This window comes from Eubalaena glacialis, chromosome 14, assembly GCF_028564815.1.
Source record: "Eubalaena glacialis isolate mEubGla1 chromosome 14, mEubGla1.1.hap2.+ XY, whole genome shotgun sequence".
Lineage (NCBI taxonomy): Eukaryota > Metazoa > Chordata > Mammalia > Artiodactyla > Balaenidae > Eubalaena > Eubalaena glacialis.
The window spans coordinates 47601763-47622128 of NC_083729.1; the positions used below are offsets into that span (position 1 = coordinate 47601763).

The following is a 20366-nucleotide window of genomic DNA, read 5'->3' on the forward strand; positions in this document are numbered from 1 at the left end:
CAAATAATCATTTTATAGTATAATTTAAATACAGGTGACCCTTGAACAATACAGGGGTTGGGGTGCCCGCCCTCCACTAAGTCAAAAACCTGTGTGTAACTCTATAGTAGGCCCTCCATATCTGTGGTTCCGCATCCAACCTTGGACCATGTAGTTCTGTAGTATTTACTATTGAAAAAAATCTGTGTCTAAGTGGAACCTGCAGTTCAAACCCATGTTGCTCAAGGGTCATCTGTTTATATCTTTCATACTAAGTACAAAAATTTTTCTCTTAAATTAACAAGTTCAATATTAAAAGCTGTGTATGCCAAAAGAGTAAGTGCTCTTTAAGGGTGTGAATTTCAGTAATAAATAACTTACCAATTCACGGCGTTTATCATCATCCGTGGCCTCATCTGTTAATTGTGCAAAAACTTCAGACAAAAACTTCTCATCTTCCTACATGAAAAAAAATAATTACTATGAATTTAATAAAAGTATAAAGTTATACTCATTTATATGATTTCACAAACTATAATAAAAGTAGCTGAAAACCTAATAGCAATTCCATTACAAAACCTAAAATTCCAAGTATGTTCATATTATAATTTTCAAAACTTGACTACACCATTCAATATTAGTTAGACATATTAATACCTTGTTTAATCAGAAACCTCAACTATAAAGAACTCTTTGAAAAACAAAAAATAGATATTCTAGAGGTCATGCATGAAAACTCTATTTACCTTAACCGAGAGCCTCTCTTAGCTCCCTTTCAGGGTCTATTTATTTACGCTTAATTTAAACATAATTCAAACAAGTTTGAAGATCTCATTATTAGTCCACAGTGGATTAGAAAAATGAGAGTTACAAACACGGCAATAAAGAACATTGAATTCTGGCAGTGATAAGATTATAAAGGTTAACTGTGATTATCTTTTGGTGATGGATTATGAGCGATTTTCTTTTTTGCTCATCTGTATTTTCCAATTTTCTATAATAAATATGGACAATTAAATTACAAAGGAAAAACTGACATGAATACTAAAATTCACTTTAGAGAAGATTTCCATCAAAACGTGCTGAAAGAAAGTTATGCTTTTAAGTTTCAGTAATCTTCAAAATTCACTTTTATGAAATATAATCTTAATATTTTTAAGTAATTAAAATAGCATAACCTAAAAATATTTGTAATAGTGATAACTGCATGGTTGATAATAAAATCAAAGCATGACATATAAAGGATATAGCTAATATACCTGCCCTTTTTCTTACTGTGAATCATCCGTGAAGCGGTATCAATGCCTTAAAGCCTTTCTGAGATAAGGTAGAGCATATATGAAAAAATGAATGAAAAGCACTAGGTATGATCATGGAAAATATAACATGCTCTCCCGCTAAACATCCTTTGGAGCTATTCAAAGACACATCACTGACAGATAACCCGTTTTTTGACTCAGAATAGTGTTCCTTTTGTTATTTGGTTGACTCCTTTTGGATCTTATGTATGGAGGCCTGAATCATCTACATTCTGAGAGAGTTCAACTACATAAATAATGTTTTACTTATCCCTCAAATCACTTTTTCATCTCAGTATTTTAGGTTTTGTTGAATAACCACGTATTTACCTCAACTTATACCTTTTATAAATTTTTATCTTCCTGCACCTCTCCCGGATTAAATCTTCCTTTCCTGTCTAAAGAGTTTTAACTTTTTCAGAATCTTTTCATAGGAAAATAGTTCCAGTTCTTTGATAAATGCAATTTCCCATTTAAATTCTTCTTATATGACTCATTATTTGTTTGCTGATGGCTAGAACTGCATAAAGTATTACAGAAGCAATTTCAAGTATTACAGTCTGCTAGGAGAATGCTTTCCGATTCCTAGTATATATTTTTTCTGATCTCTAACATTATTTTTGATATTATTCTACACAAGCACTCTGTTCCAATGTATTAAGGGAGCGATGATTGGTAGCTTAAAGCCTATCATAAATATAGCTGGAAAATTTCCCCTAAATCCCTGTTTCTTCAAGTAATTAAACTAGTTTCTTTAGATCACTTTTTCTTTTCTATTTCATTTTAAGAGCTTTTAATAAATCATAATTATTTTAAGTCAAATTGTGCATGTTTACTATTTTGGATAACAAAACCTTAAGGGGAAAAGAGGAGCTGCTCTTAAAAAGTCTGAAATCGAACTTTTTTCTTTGCGATGATGTAAAAATGGGCACACACACAAAACCAAAATCCCAAACCTAGGACCCATGCAACATTAAAAATTCTAAAAGGATCACATAGACACAGAAATTTAGAATTAGATGAGGCTTTAAGAGAGTACCTAGAGATTGCCTAATCTAATTTTAAAAGTCCATCCCAAAGAATGGATTTATCAGAAGCTAGCTAGTGATAAAGATGGATTTCGAATCCTGGTCTCCTGCATAATGAAGTTCTGTCACTCCCACAACAGAAAATATACAGGATAGATTCCTAAGTAGGAATCAAACCAAAGCAAAATATACACACAAACTAGAATGGGCCAAGTCCAGTATGATAAAATTTAATACGTTAAATCCTACACTTGAGTCCAAAAACCTCTAAAACAAAACCATATTATTGCAAAGTTGTTTTCTTAATGGTGTTGGAAGATTTTACATATTAATAATTGGGATGAAAGGTTAGAAATTTCTCTTTCAGTGCTGAAATCTTGCAAAATACGTCAAAAAAGAACTAAACCACTGATCCCACTGGGTTTTTCACTCAACTCTTATCTATGGAATAGTGAAAATTTATGTAACATGCTAAAATGTCAACATTTGAGATACCTGTCCTTAATCATTTCTAGTGCAGGGAGAAGTTAAAACTTCTTGTTCTGAAAAGGATCTTAACTCTATAGCTGTCTGTGTGGAAATAACCTCAATTTACTGGCTTTTTGGAATTTAATTTATAAAACATTTTAAAGTATCTTTCTCAATTCTGGACACAAGGGATTTTGATCTGCAATTAGGTAGAAAATTCAGGTTAACTAAAATCTTATGTCTCTATCATGGTTACGATAATCTCAACATATATTAGAGTACATACTAGGAGCCAGCGACCACACTAAGTGCTTTCATGTAATTTCTCAGTTAATTAACCTAATTTAGGCTAGGAGTTATCTATGTAGTTTTATACTACCTCATTTTGGTCGAGTTAGATAAAATTCTTACATTTTCACTTGCCCTATGTAACTAATGCAACAACAGGTTAATACTTATTTAAGAAGCTACAGATATGCATACTAGTTAGCCAGATGGGTATGTGGAAACATCTAATGCCTGCAGGAAAACCTCAGAGATGGGCTTTAGGAAATGAGCCTTTAGAGGCCAATGGTCATAATCTTGCTTTCTTCTCACACACTGTTGAAAACAGAATTCAGCATCACGGCTGGCACGTAAGAGATAACGAAGTGGTAAACCTTAAGGAAACAACAGGTAGCTCACAGTATCTGGCTATTTCATAAAATGCCTCTCAGGAACCAGAAATGAGTAAAACTTCTTTTATATAAGTATAACTTTCACAAATAGACCTATGACAGAATGTATAAAATGACATAGAAAGTTATAAATATTTACAGATTAGTTTGCATAATTTATTTTTAAAACATAAAAAGCATTATGATTTACTATTATGGATTTGGCAACTCTTCTGAAGTCAAAAGCAGTCATTTGAAAGCTACACTTGAGGTTCTGTCACTGGGTCCTTTGTATCAACTACATTGACTGTGGGTTTATTTCCAGTCTCCTGAGACTATAACTTTTTCTGTCAGCAAGTGAAATGGCACCCTGAATTGTACAGTATGGTTTTAAAAAGTGGGTCCCATATATTATAAATGGAACCTAATGTGTAAGTCCAACTTGCCTCACACTTACTACTGTGGAATAATGAAAAACTGCCTGGTGAAAGAATGATCTGGGAAGTAAACCCTATACAAAAGTAAAGTTATAATAGTGAATAATGGTTGGAAGTATCATGAAATGGAATCTCATAGGTAAGTACTAAGACAGACATTCTTAACTTTTTGGTCTCAGGACCCCTTCAAACACTTAAAAACTACTGAGGACCCCAAAGAGCTTTTATTATGTGGGTTATGTTTATCAGTATTTACCATAATTAAAACTGAGATGCTTAAAAACATTAATTTTCATTAAAAAATAAGCTATTATATGTTTGTATAAATATTTTTTATGAGAAACAACTGTATCATCCAAAATCATAAACATTTAGAAAGAAGAATGGCTTTGTTTTACATTTTTGCAAATCTCTTTAATGTTTGGCTTAACAGAAGACAGCTAGATTCTCACATCTCCTTCAGCATTCAATCCGTTGTGATATGTTGTTCTGGTTGAAGTATATGAAGAAAATACAGCCTCACGGTGACAGGAAGTTGGAAAAGGAAACACTTCACAGACTTCTCTGAAATGGCTTCAGGTATGCCCAGGGGTCCACAGACATTACTTGAGAACCACTAACTACACTACGTACTATATAGTAGCAGCTCAATAAACTTAGTGACTGAAGTGGAAATAACAAAGGCAGTTATGCAGGAAACTGTTAGTATACTATCACAAGTAAAGCAAAATCTTCAAAATCATGCTTACCAAACTGTTAGGGTATAAAGGATTAACATGATATAAACATGGTATAAAACTCCTACTTTACAACTCAAGGAGACAGAATAAAATCAACCTCACATAGCAAATAATCTGACTATCATTTACTGAAAATTAATGAATGCTTCTCAATTCTGGCTGCACATCTGAATTATTTCGGAAGCTTTAAGCACACACACGCATACCCCCAATAATAACTAGGTCTCACAAAATGGAATAAAACATATTTTAAAAAACAGCTGCTTCTGTTTGGGATGATGAAAAAGTTCTGGAAATGGATAGTGGTGATGGCTGCATAACAGTGCGAATGTACTTAATGCTATGAATTGTACACTTAAAAATTGTTAAAATTTTGAATTTTATGTCATGTATGCTCTACCACAATTTTTTAAATGCAAAAAAACCAAAAAGTTAAAAAAAAAAAAACCCAGCTGCATGATAGGACATTTAGAAATATAAAAGGTCACATTAAGAAATGATTCTTCTTCAGAAAACTATGAGATAAAGCCCTGTTTTCTATGCTTGATAGTACAATTAAAGTAAAAGAAATCTTTCAAAAGGAAGGAATGAACACCAGCTTAACTATTAAGGGGACTAAATATCTGAAAACAAAATTATGAAGAACACCTCAGTTTACTTACCTGCAACATGCTGACTATTTCAACTTTGTTGAAGAAAATAAAAGATGTAAGAGTAGAAAGAAAATTCTCTTCAAAAACTGATGGTGTAGGCAAAATGATGTCCTGAATGTACTGTACCCTGTAAGTCTGATGTATTTTTTGCCTTAGTTCAGAGTCTGTTATTGGTATAACTTCTTTAAACTTTGCAGTTTTGGTCAAGAATTCTCTGTGCCTTTTTGGCTGAGCCAAAGCAGGGTCATATTCAAGGCATCCCACGACATCCATGATACACTCATCAGAAAACATTACCTCAAACAGAGTTGCCTTATTTAGGAATAAGATTCCTCTAATAATTTCATACAAATGGTGTAAGCCTTCAGTGTTTTCTAGGTTCTCACAAGCTTGGAACAGCTGCAGTAGTTTTTTAATATAGCCTTCATTTTCCAAGGCCAGAGCCAGCTTTTCCCTACGGATAGGTGAGGAGAGAACTGAGGTAACTAAGTCAGCAATCTCTTCAAGTTTATTGAGTTCACATGTGGGCAGGTCAATCAGATGACTGGTTTCAGGCATTTCTTCAAATCGTTCTTCTTCTGATTCATCAATGAGGTCCTGTGTGACTTCCACTGATGGATCCTTACCTTGAACCTAAAAATATCCAAGTACAGCTGGTTACCTTAAAATACAAAAGAATTCAGAATTTTGGGAATCAAATCACTGATTATTGAATTTTTTTTTTTTAAATAAATTTCTTTTTTTGGGGCCACGACTCACAGCATGTGGGATCCTAGTTCCTGACCAGGGATTGAACCCCTGCCCCCACTGGACTGCAGGAAGTCCCCTGACTAGTGAATTTAAGTAAAAATCAATACTTTCAAGGAATCAATACTAATACAGTCATTGTTAATTAAAAGTGAAGGCTAGAGGGGGAAAATACAACTAGTTTAGAGTCAGTTATTTGAGTCTTAAGTTACTGACTGCAGATGGTTTCACCTCTAAATTTCCCAACTTACAACTTGAGGTTAACTCTGATCCCTAATAACCTGAATATTTCAGCTAACGTTATGTATGTTTGATATTAAATTATGTAATAACCACTTGCAGTTGTTTATTAAATTCACTCTACCTAGTACAGTGAATTTTGCAGAAAGTAACTCTTCTGTTGGTCCCCCCAAATCACTATGTATGACAAAGCACCATCAACTGGCTTAACAAGGACACTACTGAGTTCAAACCAAATTAAAACCCAACTCCTTGTATATTCAAGAGTAAGAAAATATGATTTCCTCAAAATACTTTTGAAATTCATTTTTGGAAAAATATTTGCTTTTGCTCTGAGCCTGAAGCTGATAAATAGACTAATAAATAAAGTGTATTCTTTTAAAAACTGGCATTCATTTAACATCTGTGATAAAGCCTCCAAGTATTATCTAGATAAAAATCACAACATAATGAATAAAGAACTGCTTTATGATTCAGGTTGACTACTTTATGATTCAAGAAAAGCATGGCTAACAAATTTTCTATAATGAATTACTCTAACAAAAAATGTTTAGAACTTTACTTTTCATAAATTTTTCTAATTCATAATCCAAGAGTACAATCATCCTCTCTTCTCCACCTTAAAACATCCTGAATATCCTAAGCAGAAAAAGTTCCACAAATTTCCAAATCCACCAAAGCAATATATGAAAAAAGACCTAAGAACTCAGAGAAAAAAGTAGACGGATATACTGATGCATACAAGATACTTTTTTCCCCTAGAGGAATGAGAGTATTTCTTTTACTTCTGAGTTCTCAACAGAGTAGCTGGGCTTAGGGAGGATGACACATAAATATAAGAGAAAATATAAGTAACAAGGTCTTAAGAACAGTTCAGATAAAATGCCTTGGAAACTCAGAGGAAGGGAAACTCCAGCTCTTGGGGTGGGGGTGAGCAGAGAATACATGGAAGGAATCATAAAAGCAGTGGCATTTCATAAAAAGGAACGAAACTGGGTCATTTGTAGAGACGTGGATGGATCTAGAGACTGTCATACAGAGTGAAGTAAGTCAGAAAGAGAAAAATAAATATCATATATTAATGCATATATGTAGAATCTAGAAAAATGGTACAGATGAACCGGTTTGCAGGGCAGAAACTGAAACACAGATGTAGAGAACAAACGTATGGACCCCAAGGGGGGAAAGTGGCGGGGGGGGGGGGTGGTGGTGGTGGTGGGATGAACTGGGAGATTGGGATTGACATGTATACACTGATATGTATAAAACAGATAACTAATAAGAACCTGCTGTATAAAAAAATAATTAAATAAAATTCGAAAAAAGAAAAAAAAGCAGTGGCATCTGAGATTTTAAGTGGACCTTCAAAGATAGGTAAGATTCTGATGGGAGATAAAGGTACTCAAAGTGCAAGGGGAAGAGCACAGAGCCAGAGAAATGGAAATATGTGACATGCATATGGCAAAGAGCAAAAATGGAAATGTAGACTCCAGCCAGATCATGAAAAGTCAAGCTAAAACACCTGCATTACTGTTCAGGGAAGTGAATGTGTAGCACTGTCCTTTAGAAAATTAACCTGGCATCAGCTGCATGAGACAAATTTGAAAATATAGATAAATTAGGGTGTTATTCCAAAGGCTACATGAACAACAACTGAATTTGGATAGCGATGTTGGGACAGATACGGGATAGCTACAAAAGAGAGAGGGAAACACAATGACCCTATAGATTTAAACCCATCATTGGGAAGATTATGGCTTCTTTAACAAAAACTGGGAATGTGGGAGAGGAATGTTAGTAAGAGTTCAGTTTTATTAAGTTTGAGGTGTTTGAATATCCAGCTGGCAATTAAATCTGTGGGTCTACTACTCTGGAAAAAGAATAGAACAAAAGAGAGAGATTTGGTATTAGGGTAACAGTTAAAGCCAGAAGACTCTGACACTAACCAGAGAAAAGAGAAAACGTAGTGTGAGGGGAAGGAAGAAGAATCAGAGGTTACAAAGAACAAGTAAGAGGAAACCAGGAGTTAACTTACACTTCAAATGAACATAGTTTGCATATGTTTAAGAATAAAAACACAGCTTCAGAACCATGCATGTAACCACTAGGTTACAGCATGTTTATTTCTTTGTTATCTAGTATTATCCCTTACAAGCTTCCTGGATGCATCCTGAACGTAACCCTGACTGATCTAATCTGTCAACAGCACATAAACCCAAGTGTCTACCTGGATGACAATAGTGCTGTCCACCAGATATTTCTGGTTCTCTCCCTTTTGTGGCACATGAGTTCATTGCTTCCATGAAGTTACATGTAGCTGTGTGACTTGCTTTGGCCAATAAAATGTGAGCAAAAGTGCCATGTATAACTTCTGGGAAGAGCTTTCAAAAACCAGTGCTCTGATTTGCTACCTTTCTTTCCCACTTTGCAATAATCATGGAAGTATTAAAATGAATTCTCTATCAACTTGGGTCCCTGAGAGGCTCTGCTGAGCACAGCCCCTTCCTCTCCAATATTGGTCAAACAGCATTAAGGGGGCTTCCCTGGTGGTGCAGTGGTTAAGAATCCGCCTGCCAATGCAGGGGACACGGGTTCAAGCCCTGGTTCGGGAAGATCCCACATGTCACGGAGCAACTAAGCCCGTGCGCCACAACTACTGAGCCTGCGCTCTAGAGCCCACGAGTCACAACTACTGAAGCCCACGCGCCTAAAGCCCATGCTCCGCAACAAGAGAAGCCACTGCAATGAGAAGCCCGTGCACTGCAATCAAGAGTAGCCCCCGCTCGCTGCAACTAGAGAAAGCCCCCGTGCAGCGATGAAGACCCAATGCAGCCAAAATTAATAAATTAAAAAAAAACAGCGTTAAGGAAAAAACCAAACTTTTGTTGTGATAAGGTTCATGGTAAGTCCACACTATCAGTAGGCTTCTCAATGAAAATTTCTCTTTTCCACACTCCTATCCTAGTCCCTTATAGCTACTGCTTTAATTTTTTTCCCTTTTCAAGGGTCAAACACTATTACTTTCCCCTTTAAGTCTTAGAGAGAACTTTTTCCCTTTGGGAAAAAAAGAGGCCATCAGTACTCAACTTCCTCCAACATTCTTCTTTTCCATCTCACAACTTATCTTCATCGAATTCCTTCATCTGTTTCAAAGAAAATGTCTCTACCATTTTCTGAGATTAGAACTTCCATATGTACTTCTGATTTTATGCTTTCTAAGAGCTCAATATGTATCAATTATCTTAGCTCTTTTTTAAAAAATTAATTAATTAATTAATTTGGTTGTGCTGGGTCTTAGTTGCCAGCAGGTAGGCTCCTTAGCTGTGGCTCACCAGCTCCTTAGTTGTGGCATGTGGGCTCCTTAGTTGTGGCATGCAAACTCTTAGTTGCAGCATGCATGCGGGATCTAGTTCCCTGACCAGGGATCGAACCTGGGCCCTCTGCACTGGGAGCACAGAGTCTTAACTACTGTGCCACCAGGGAAGTCCCTTAGCCCTTGTTTTTGTAATTTCTCTCTCCCCAATGATTCTTTTGTTTTATCATTCACCATTCCCCTTAAGATACTTATTGCTCTTTGAGCTGGCAATCTTTTTCAGAGAGGAGTTCTACTTTCTTATTATAAGGGGTTAAGAAATGACAAAGAAATAGGTTTTTTATTGAAATTGTTCTTTCAAAGGTCAGCAATGACTTCCCAGAATTAAAAAGTAAAACATTACGTATGGTTCTGTTGAATATCACACAGCAGCTGTGAGCAATAAACTAAATGTATACTCAGCAACATGGCTAGATCTTAAAAGTACAGTACTGAGTTGTGCAGTAAAAAATTAACCTTGCTAGACCAGCAGAGTGGCCAAACCTAACATTCCTTTCGAAGGCGGAAAAGTTTGCATAAAAATGACAAATGGGGAGGAGAAATGGTAACAGAGGGCAAAGGAATAAATAAATAGGTAATGTAATGAAGGAAATCCAATATTAACACTGGTGCCTTATGAAAAGCTCAGAGTAAGAGATGATATTCTCTTAGCTCCACTGTAACAGATGCCTGGAAGGGTGAAGCCATATGTTTCCCAAGTCTACCACTGCTCCTGGGACTCAACAAGGTCGAATGGAAGTCTGTAAGTCTACTTGATAGAGCTGACACCACCCTGGGAGACACTGTCATACAATATGATGAACTGGACCAATTATTAATGACTGAGTGGGATTCCTGTAATGTGCCAGTATGTACTGACTCTTACTTTTTTCAGGTTACATCTACTACCATACCGCAATATGGTATAACATTGCCACTGTTGATCCAACTACCTCATGTACATAAGCCTTATGATAATATTGATATTATGATCAAATGTATTAGGAAACTGAATTAAAGCCTCCTCAGCATATAATGTCAATAGAAAATGACTGGCATGAGGAATAAGTGGACTTACTAGCTGTTAACCATCAGCTAATTTCTACACTAAAGAGTTCTCTACGAGTTTACCATAAGGTACAAACAGTGGTAGATCAAGGAGGGTAATGAGCAGTCAAAATAGTGCAAAAAAATAAAAAGTAAATCATGGCTTTATAGGTCAGAATAGTTGTTTCTTTAAATCTACTCCTAGCCCAGACTGACTCCTTCAAATGTTAGGCATATTCATACTGATACTATTGCTCTGTCATATAAATGCTACACTAAGTGTAGATGCTTAGACAAATATGACCATTTTGCTGTAAGAGTCTTGGCCAAGGGCCAAAGGGTGGCCTTTGCAGTAAAGGACTAATCTTGCCCAAAGAAAGGTTTGGACCTTGCCTAACTCCTGAGAGTCAACCTCTAAGCACTCTGAATATCCTATCTGTTGGGAGTATTTTTGTTTACCTGGGGACCTTGGGCTATGCTGGACAGTCCACATACATGTGTGGATAACTGTATGGTTTATGGAGGAGATCTTGGGTCACACAATATCAGCTCAACCTCTGGGAGTGCTGGAAACTAGAGTCAGCCATATGGGTAGTCAGCCTGCTTATATGACTAACACCCCAATGAAAATGCTGGGCACAAAGGTTTGGGTAAGCTTCCCTGGTCAGTAATACTCTGTACATGTTGCCACCCATCGGTGCTGTGAGAAGTTAAGTGCTGTCTGCATGACTATTCTGAAAAGAGAAAATTGGATACTGATGCCTGGAACTCTCCTAGACTCTGCCCGATGTGACTTTTCCCAATGGTAATTTTAACCTGAATCATATCATTGTAACAAACTGCACCATGAATGTAATAGCTTGTGGAGTTCTCTAAGTCTTTCTAGTGAATTAGTGAACCTGTGAGTGGTCTTGGGGACCTCCCGAACTACATGAGCGAAAAGAGTAAAAAACAAATTTCAGCGAAAAGTTCTAAGACAAAAGTACAAAGTCATTAAGAATATATATATATATCCAAGAACATATATTAAACAGCAGGTGCTGAGGTGTGGGGAGGGGAAAAATGGGGCAAAGGATAACTGAATATGCTGATCACTGGAAAATATTATCCACAATATAAATTTATGTTCCAGCAGACATGTAATTCAACACCCTAGTTCTAAATAAGATGTTTGTCTTCTGTTTTATTCACTCATTCTTCAAATATATACCGAGTACATACACAACGTGTGCCAGTTGCCATGCTGGTATTGGAGGGAGAAAACAAAATAAAATATCACGTTTCAGTAATTTATCATAAAAAAAGGTTAGCCTTTATATACTGCTATTAATATTCTGAACAGCCTTATAAATATTATGGAAAAGTAATCTTTCTTTTATTTTGAAATTATTGCTTTCATTATTTACATGGAACATTTTCCCCCCCATTTCATAGATGAATTCATGGTTCAAGTTTATTGAATCAAGAACAGAACAGCATGGGCTTCCCTGGTGGCACAGTGGTTGAGAATCTGTCTGCCAATGCAGGGGACACGGGTTCGAGCCCTGGTCTGGGAAGATCCCACATGCCGCGGAGCAACTAGGCCTGTGCGCCACAACTACTGAGCCTGCGCGTCTGGAGCCTGTGCTCCGCAACAAGAGAGGCCGCGATAGTGAGAGGTCCGCGCACCGCGATGAAGAGTGGCCCCCTCTTGCCGCAACTAGAGAAAGCCCTCGCACAGAAACGAAGACCCAACACAGCCAAAAATAAATATAAAGAAAAAAAAAAAAAAGAACAGAACAGCAAGTATTTATGAACTGCATATGTATGTCTGCAATAGAGGTCACTTTTTTTTAGATCTTACACCTCACTTTACAGAAGACTTTGCAAACATAAAATTCAATCTCAATCCTTGGAGAGCACATGAGATAAAAAAGGGTAAAAATGAGGACCTTCTTGCCATCATCATCCACAGGTTTAAAAACAGGCAAAACAAAAAGGTGAAATATTAACAAAACAATTAGGATTATATTCTTATGTATATTGTACAAATTAAAGGAAAATCATATTTACTAATGTTTTCAACTGTTCATCAACTAGAATTCTAGTATGTATGTATACTAATAATGCTCGGCAATACATGATGCATACATAGTCAGATATGAGGTAGGAAAGAAACAAACCATCTACTACCAGATAAGAAAAATTTAGTGATCTAGAGCCATATGTCAAATAAGCTTTCTATGGAATGGTAAGATTCTTACTACACTTTCGTAGGCCACTTTATTATGCTGTTTGGCACTGTTATTGGGAGGACCAAGGAAAAAAATGACTGTGGTCAATTTGGCACTGTTACTGGGAGGATCAAGGGAAAAAAATGATTGTGGTCAGATACATAAAACTAACTCAAGAACCTTCAGTGAGGGCTTCCCTGGTGGCGCAGTGGTTGGGAGTCTGCCTGCCAATGCAGGGGACATGGGTTCGAGCCCTGGTCCGGGAAGATCCCACATGCTGTGCAGCAACTAAGCCCATGTGCCACAACTACTGAGCCTGCGCTCTAGAGCCCACGAGCCACAACTACTGAAGCCTGCGCGCCTAGAGCCCGTGCTCTGCAACAAGAGAAGACACCACAATGAGAAGCCCACTCACCGCAACTAAAGAAAGCCCGCACGCAGCAAGAAAGACCCAACGCAGCCAAAAATGAATAAATAAATTAAAAAGAAAAAAAAAAAAAAAGAACCTTCAGTGATAAGAATCCCTAGAGGTAAAGCTGATATAAGTGAAATGACGACAGTCAAAAAAAACTATAGGGACTTCCCTGGTGGCACAGTGGTTAAGAATCTGTCTGCCAATGCAGGGGACATGGGTTCGATCCCTGGTCCAGGAAGATCCCACATGCCACGGAGCAATTAAGCCCATGTGCCACAACTACTCAGCCTGCACTCTAGAGCCTGCGCTGCACAGCAAGAGAAGCCACCGCAATGAGAAGCCCGTGGACCGCAACGAAGAGTAGCCCCCGCTTGCTGCAATTAGAGAAAGTTGGTGCGCAACAACAAAGACCCAACGCAGCCAAAAATAAATAAATAAATAAATTTATATTAAAAAACCCCACTGTAATAGAAGATTAGACTAGGCAACCACTGAAACACAGTGATCTCCATTTACAGAAAATAGTAATTAAAAATGAATTTTATGATTTACCAACTGTCATAGCCCAGATTTGCCCAAGGAGACATAACTACTAAATGTAATATGGTACCCTGAATGGGATTCTGGAACACTGACATTTAAGCTGAGGAAATCTGAATAAATGTGGAATTTAGTTAATAATAATGTATAAATAATAATAATACATAATAATGTATGAATATTAGTTCACTAATTGTGACCAATATGTATACTAATGTAAGATGCTAATAGGGAAAACTATTTAATAGGGGAAACTGTGAGGGGAAGAGCTATCAGGCAGAGGAGTATATAGAAACTATTTTCTGCTCATGTTTTCCATAAATCTGACACTTCTAAAATAAAAACTTCATTAAAAAAATTCCAATGCACAACTGAAACATATACTACAATTAAAAAAAAAAATTCTAGTTACCCTGAGAGTTACCACCTATCCTATATCCTGCTACACTGTAAGTTCCTTCTGAGTTGAAGTCATGAGCACTTTTGATTATTAGTGTCTGGCACACAGTTATCCATAAACATTATGCAAACAGGTGACCAAATATTAAAGAAAAGTCTAAAAGCCTTAGAACATAACTATTTAATCTTTTTTTGTTAGAAGATCTTGACATTTTGTAGGGTATTAATTATGAATATATGCTATCAAAATCTAAAATGGTAAAACAAAATTACAACTTTTAAAAAAATTTCAAGTAAAACATTTTGATGTATAACATAGAAGACATTTGTAGGTTAGGTTATCAAATTCTCACATGAAGATATTACCTCTCCACATTCTAATACACATCTTTTAGATATAATAAAAAAAATAAATCATGAATGCATGCAAACTTAAGTTAAACATTACTAAAATAACCTTACCTGACAAATTTTTTCCCAGATCTCATCACAGCCAGCTTTTTCCTGAAAACTTAGTGCCAGATCATAGTTTTCAGCTTCTGACCAAACAATTAATGTATCCTGTTTAAAAATAAAGATTTCTGTATCATCACACCAGAAAAGAAACAACTACAAAGTATAAATAAAAATCAAGAGGACAGGAAACAGCGCAGCAATGCCCTCAGGTAAGTGCAATTAATGTACACTCACATGACATCATATAACTGTATTTTGTTATCCTTTGAAATTTTAGTAATATCTGGCAATGAAATCATAGCTTTGGTACTGAAAATGACAGTGAGCAATTTTCTGAAACAAAAAATATTAAAACATGTTAGCAGGCTCTAGCTCATGTTACCAAGATAATGTTTAATGGAAAGTCTAGCATTCTTGGCCAAAATATCGTGTAGACATTCTAATCATCTATTTCCTATTGTTTCCAGAAAGTCAGCTGTTCCACTCACTAACCACCTACCCGTTTATTTTTCCCTTCAAGCTGGTTACCAGTAGGCTAATAGCTGAAAATTATCCTAAGGTTTGACCCTTTCTATTTTTGCCTTTTTAAAATCTGGAAAAGCCTTCAGGATATTAAGGAATGTGAAACAATGGTGACAGAAAATACTTGCTCTCCCTGTATTACCAATAGCACCTAGTTCAGCAGTTTTGATAGTAAAAAATTAAGAACCTCCAGTTCAGATAAGTGCTTTTCTAGGATGTCCTTAATTATATCCCTCCCAAAAGGTTATGCTTTTAGGGAGAAGTTGTCAACTCCCTTATTAAAAACTAAGGTTTGGTTTTAAATTAAAACACGCAAGTTTAAACACGAAAATCACTATGCAACACCTAAATGAAATGGACTTTTAAAGGATACATAGTAATGAAAGTTTAATATGGCCAAAATTTGATTTTCAAAAAAAAAAATGCACATTTAAGTTTATTCCCTAATTATCAAAAATATAATCTATGAAAACACCTTATATTTATTAACTGTTCAGCTGACCGGTACTTATAAATATTATGGCCTGATATTAAAAAAATATATAAAATTACAAGTCAGCCCCAGGGACTTCCCTGGTTGCGCAGTGGTTAAGAATCTGCCTGCCAATGTAGGGGACATGGGTTCAATCCCAGGCCCGGGAAGATCCCACATGCCGTGGAGCAACTAAGCCTGTGTGCCACAACTACTGAGCCCACGTGCCACAACTACTGAGCCCACGTGCCACAACTACTGAAGCCCGAGCGCCTAGAGCCCATACTCTGAAACAAGAGAAGCCACCGCAATGAGAAGTCCTTGCACTGCAACAAAGAGTAGCCCCCGCTCGCCGCAACTAGAGAAAGCCCACATGCAGCAATGAAGACCCAACGCAGCCAAAAAAAAAAAAAAAAAAAAAAAAGTTAGCCCCAGATTAATAAAGACAAAGTTTTAAAAATGAAAACATTTCAATACTTTGGTAGCTCATCCCTTAATTAATCTAGGCCTCAGATTAATACTTATTTGCTGTGTGATCAGGTAAGAAGAACACTGAAAATCTGTGTTCTAGCTTCTGGCTGGCCATGCTTCTTGGAAGGGATATTTGCCATCAACTATTCTAAAATTTTATCAGGTTGTTTAAAAACCTTTAGTGGCTTCCACCATGTAGAGAAGAGGTTGTGAAATCTTTTTAAAAAACCAGTAGAAATTTTTTTATAAACAAAATTTTAGTAATTAAAAAAAAAGAGATAAAAACAAGGCTATTCTAGTTAAAGCACTAGGGCACCCACACAAGCTCCATGTTCTTTCCTCAGTTCCTCAGTTGTTTTTTTAGAGCCCTCCTCAAAACAGCTACATGAACAGTGCTCTCCAAACTTTTAAAAACCGTGTGCCTCAAATTACTTACATATTATATACAGAAGTATAATATTACTATAGGCATATTTTATAAAACATACAGTAAAATAGAAATTAAAAGGCTTATATAAAGATTAAATAAGCAATATTTAAAAATGTTTAAACTGCAATGGCTCCATATCATTATTATTTAGAATTTTAAGACCCAATATAGTTAGGGCACAGTATACCCATAAATGATAGGAGATACAAATCCGTATTTAGTGACATCCTTTTAATAATTCTGAATTTTGGGGGAGGGGAAACTTTTTATAATATCTATTTTATCATTATTTCGGCTTTGTCACTTGCCCGACAGATTACACTAGGAGTGTAAATGTCAGTTTGACCATTATCTTGTTCACTTGCACTTACAGTACTGTTTTCAACCCATTTTAAGGCACATGCTCATTTTGTTAGGGTTACAGGTTAGTTTAAATTGGAAAATATCTGTAAACAGTTATCTGCACATACAGGCTATAACTCACAATAGGCGGGGAACACTTTTCATGGAAACGTTACTCTTCTCTCAGAATACTATGCTTATTTTTGACTCTTGACCGCGTGACTTTATTAAATATTCGCAAAATTCAACTTCTTCTTTTGATACAATAAACAGGTTTCTTCTCCAATTATTCATACTGTGCATTCTATTTTGGAGATCACTACTACAACAGAATGAATGAAATTCAAAACCGTTTATTCAGGCATCCAAGGCCCTTTGCATTTTGGTTCCAATCTACCTTCTGAGAGAAAAGTCGAGGTAAGCAACAAAGTCGAATTAAGATAACTGAGTCCCCTTCTTCCTATCATTTTCCTTTGTTCTTTCCTTCCCATTCTTAACAGTAAACTCTTACCCATAAGCCAGTCAAAATCCCAGAAACTAAATAGAATTTATATTCAGAATCCTTTTTCAATGCAAAGAGGACTGACCTTGGGAGATGGTTAACAACATAGATTCCCATGCTTCTCCCCTGGGTACAGGTCTGGAGTAAAGCCCAAGAATCCTTATTTTTAACAAGGGTCTTGGGTAATTCTTTGGGTAAGTCAAAATTGAGAACATGACCGAAGCGTATCTCTAGTTGGTTAACAGAGGATAGGGAAGTGCCATCAAGAGTAGGCACCTTCCATCTCTATGTACCTATCCCAAATGGGTGACAAAATCCATCTTTCCTTTTCCTCCTCCTCCATATCTTACTGTCTCAGAAAAAAAGTACCCATAAGAAGAACTCCTTAGAACTGCTTATTCCAAGGGTCAAAGTTCCTAGGTGAGAGAATATAGAGATGGCACAAGAATACTGAAACCATAATGAAGTGTCAAGTGGCACAGTTTCCTACATATCCAAAAAGCCTAGATTGAGTCAAGCCCAATTTTTCATAGTAAAGTCTGTTTCAACCACTGTACTTTGTGACATATTTTTTCTAATCTGTGTGTGGCACACATATCTTTGGGACGTTATTAATGCCTCTGTTTAAACCAAGGAAAGCTTAGAGTTTTCTTCTACTAACTAAAACACTTAATCACCACTATGTCCCTATGGAAGTCAGATTTAAAATGAGCTTGCAGGGAGAATTATATTTGGTCTGGTCCTTAAAAAAAAAAAACCAAAAAGGTGATTATGTCCAAGTCCAGGATGGGAGTAAGACATGAGCTAGAGAAGCTTGACAATTTAGCCTTTACTGTATCAGGTTTTCACAGTGTAGTTTTATTACGTGAAATGGTTATTTTCCATCTTATATATTAAAAACATACTCTTGAGCCAATTACTGTTTAAATCAGAGGTTCTTAATCCAGAGTCTACAGACACCTTAAAATTTTATCTAAAACCTGCTGCATAATATCTATTTTGGGGAAAGGGTCTCCAGTTTTTATATATTCACAAAGGAATCTGTGACACATTTTTAAAGGGCCTAACAAACCAATGGATTATGTGTTTCAGTTTTCCTCCTTGATACTGATCTACTTCATTAACATGAATAATATCTAGTCATGAAATATTTGCGATCCTACTGCTTGCCAGACTAACCCTATCTTTGCCCCCAATGACTTTGACAAAATTAATAAAGAGCTCAAGTTTTTCAAAGAAATAATATTTTTTTTTTAAAAAAAGGAAGATGGAAATATTAGATTCAATTTACAAGTTCAAAATCAATTTAGAGTCTGAAAATGAGTGAGATTAACCAGACAACGCAGCATGAACTCTCTAGTAGTTCCTAACAGTAGCTGACTTAAACTCCTTCTGAGATAGATTTTTAAATAATAGTGTGGTAGAACATATAATCCAAGACAGACATGATGACACTACTTACAAACAGTGGTAGTATCTTATCTTCTCAAAATCTGTGATATATTTGGGTACAATGGGCATAACCCTGAACTAGAATGAGGACCTGGGAGCACCACCCACAGTTTCACTGTCCACTATTTTGGTGACTTTCAGCAAATTATTTAACTTCTTTGATTTTCTTTCCTTATTGGAAAAGAGGAAAATGCTGTCTACATAAGGATTATTGTAAGATTACTATGAATACAGTTATCTTATTGCACTTATGTGTCAGGTACTATGCTAAAGCCCTTTTCATACATTAATTCACAACTATTATGTGAGTTGGGTAGCATCTCCATTTAAAAAATGAGGTTCACAGAAAATTTGCTCAAAATCATATAGTTAGAAATAAAAGAATTAAAAAACTTAAGAGTATCCATCCAACTCTAAACCCATGTTCCTGTTACTATGCCCCGTAAGAAATGTGAACAAATTCTAAAAGATGGCAAAGGTCTTAACAACTTGCTTCCCAAGCGTCTCCCCTGTGGCACTGTAAGAAACAAAAAGGATCCTAACGAAGAAAGCCCCCTCTCCATCTGATTCCCAAAGATTCCTCCATTCCAGACCACCACCCAGAACACATCTCTACCAATCACTCTGCTCCATCTTTCCAACCTAATCATTCACGTCCTCTACTTGTGCACCTGATCTATAGTTCAAGGTCAGAGTGGACTCTACTCATTACAAATTCATGCTGTCATTTGAATGCAGCATTCACAATTGTATAAACCTCTTTCCCTCTCACATACTCATCAGTCCATTCCTCACAGTGGCTCTCAGGCTAAACCCCAACATCCTCAAGTTTATTGGATTATTTTGCCAATTAAGAGGTACAATAAGATAAGATCATTTGCATTTCCACCTTCATCTCAGTGGACATTCTTCTAACCAAAACTTAGAATATTCTCAGTTTTTCTCTTGGCAGGATATGAAACAGCATTTGCTGCCTGATTGGCCCTTCTTCCCTTACCACAATTATATTCTCCCTTGGTTTGAAGACAACACATTTTCCAGATGCTCTATTCTTTCCAACTGCTTATTCTTTCTTCTTCTTTACTGGATCTTCCTTCTTCCTAATTACCAAACACCTAATCCTGCAGCATGCCCTGTCAATTCTATCTTCCATATATATCTCAAATCTATCCACCTCTCCTCTTTGTATCTACTGCCATCACCTTAACTCGATTCAACATTATCTCTAGCTTGGACTGTGCTACACTCTCTCAACCAGTCTCCTAGTTATTGCTTCTCTTCAATTCTACAGATTGATATTACTATTTTGGATCATGTCACTTCTTTGCTGAAAACTCTTCAAAAGCTTTCAACTGCACTTTAAAAAACCAAACTACCGTTAGTGACCAAACCATAAGCAGAACTCAACCAAGTATTATTCAATGAATGAATAAATGTGGACAATTCACAAGACTCAGTCTTAAGCTCTGTTCTTTTCTCAATTTGTATCTACTCTCTCAAAGGAGAT

At 36.3% G+C, this 20366-nt stretch overlaps 1 protein-coding gene across 2 annotated transcripts in view; it reads right to left on the reverse strand.

Moving 5' to 3' along the window:
* The window catches only part of PPP4R3B (protein phosphatase 4 regulatory subunit 3B), a 66181-nt gene that overhangs the window by 39558 nt on the left and 6257 nt on the right, over window positions 1-20366 (reverse strand). For both annotated transcript variants that reach the window (XM_061210726.1, XM_061210725.1), the window contains exons 3-5: window positions 14675-14773; window positions 5269-5892; window positions 361-438 (exon numbers count right to left, since the gene is read on the reverse strand). In XM_061210726.1, coding sequence (XP_061066709.1) covers window positions 361-438; window positions 5269-5892; window positions 14675-14773 — 801 coding nt within the window. The remainder of the gene's footprint in view (window positions 1-360; window positions 439-5268; window positions 5893-14674; window positions 14774-20366) is intronic.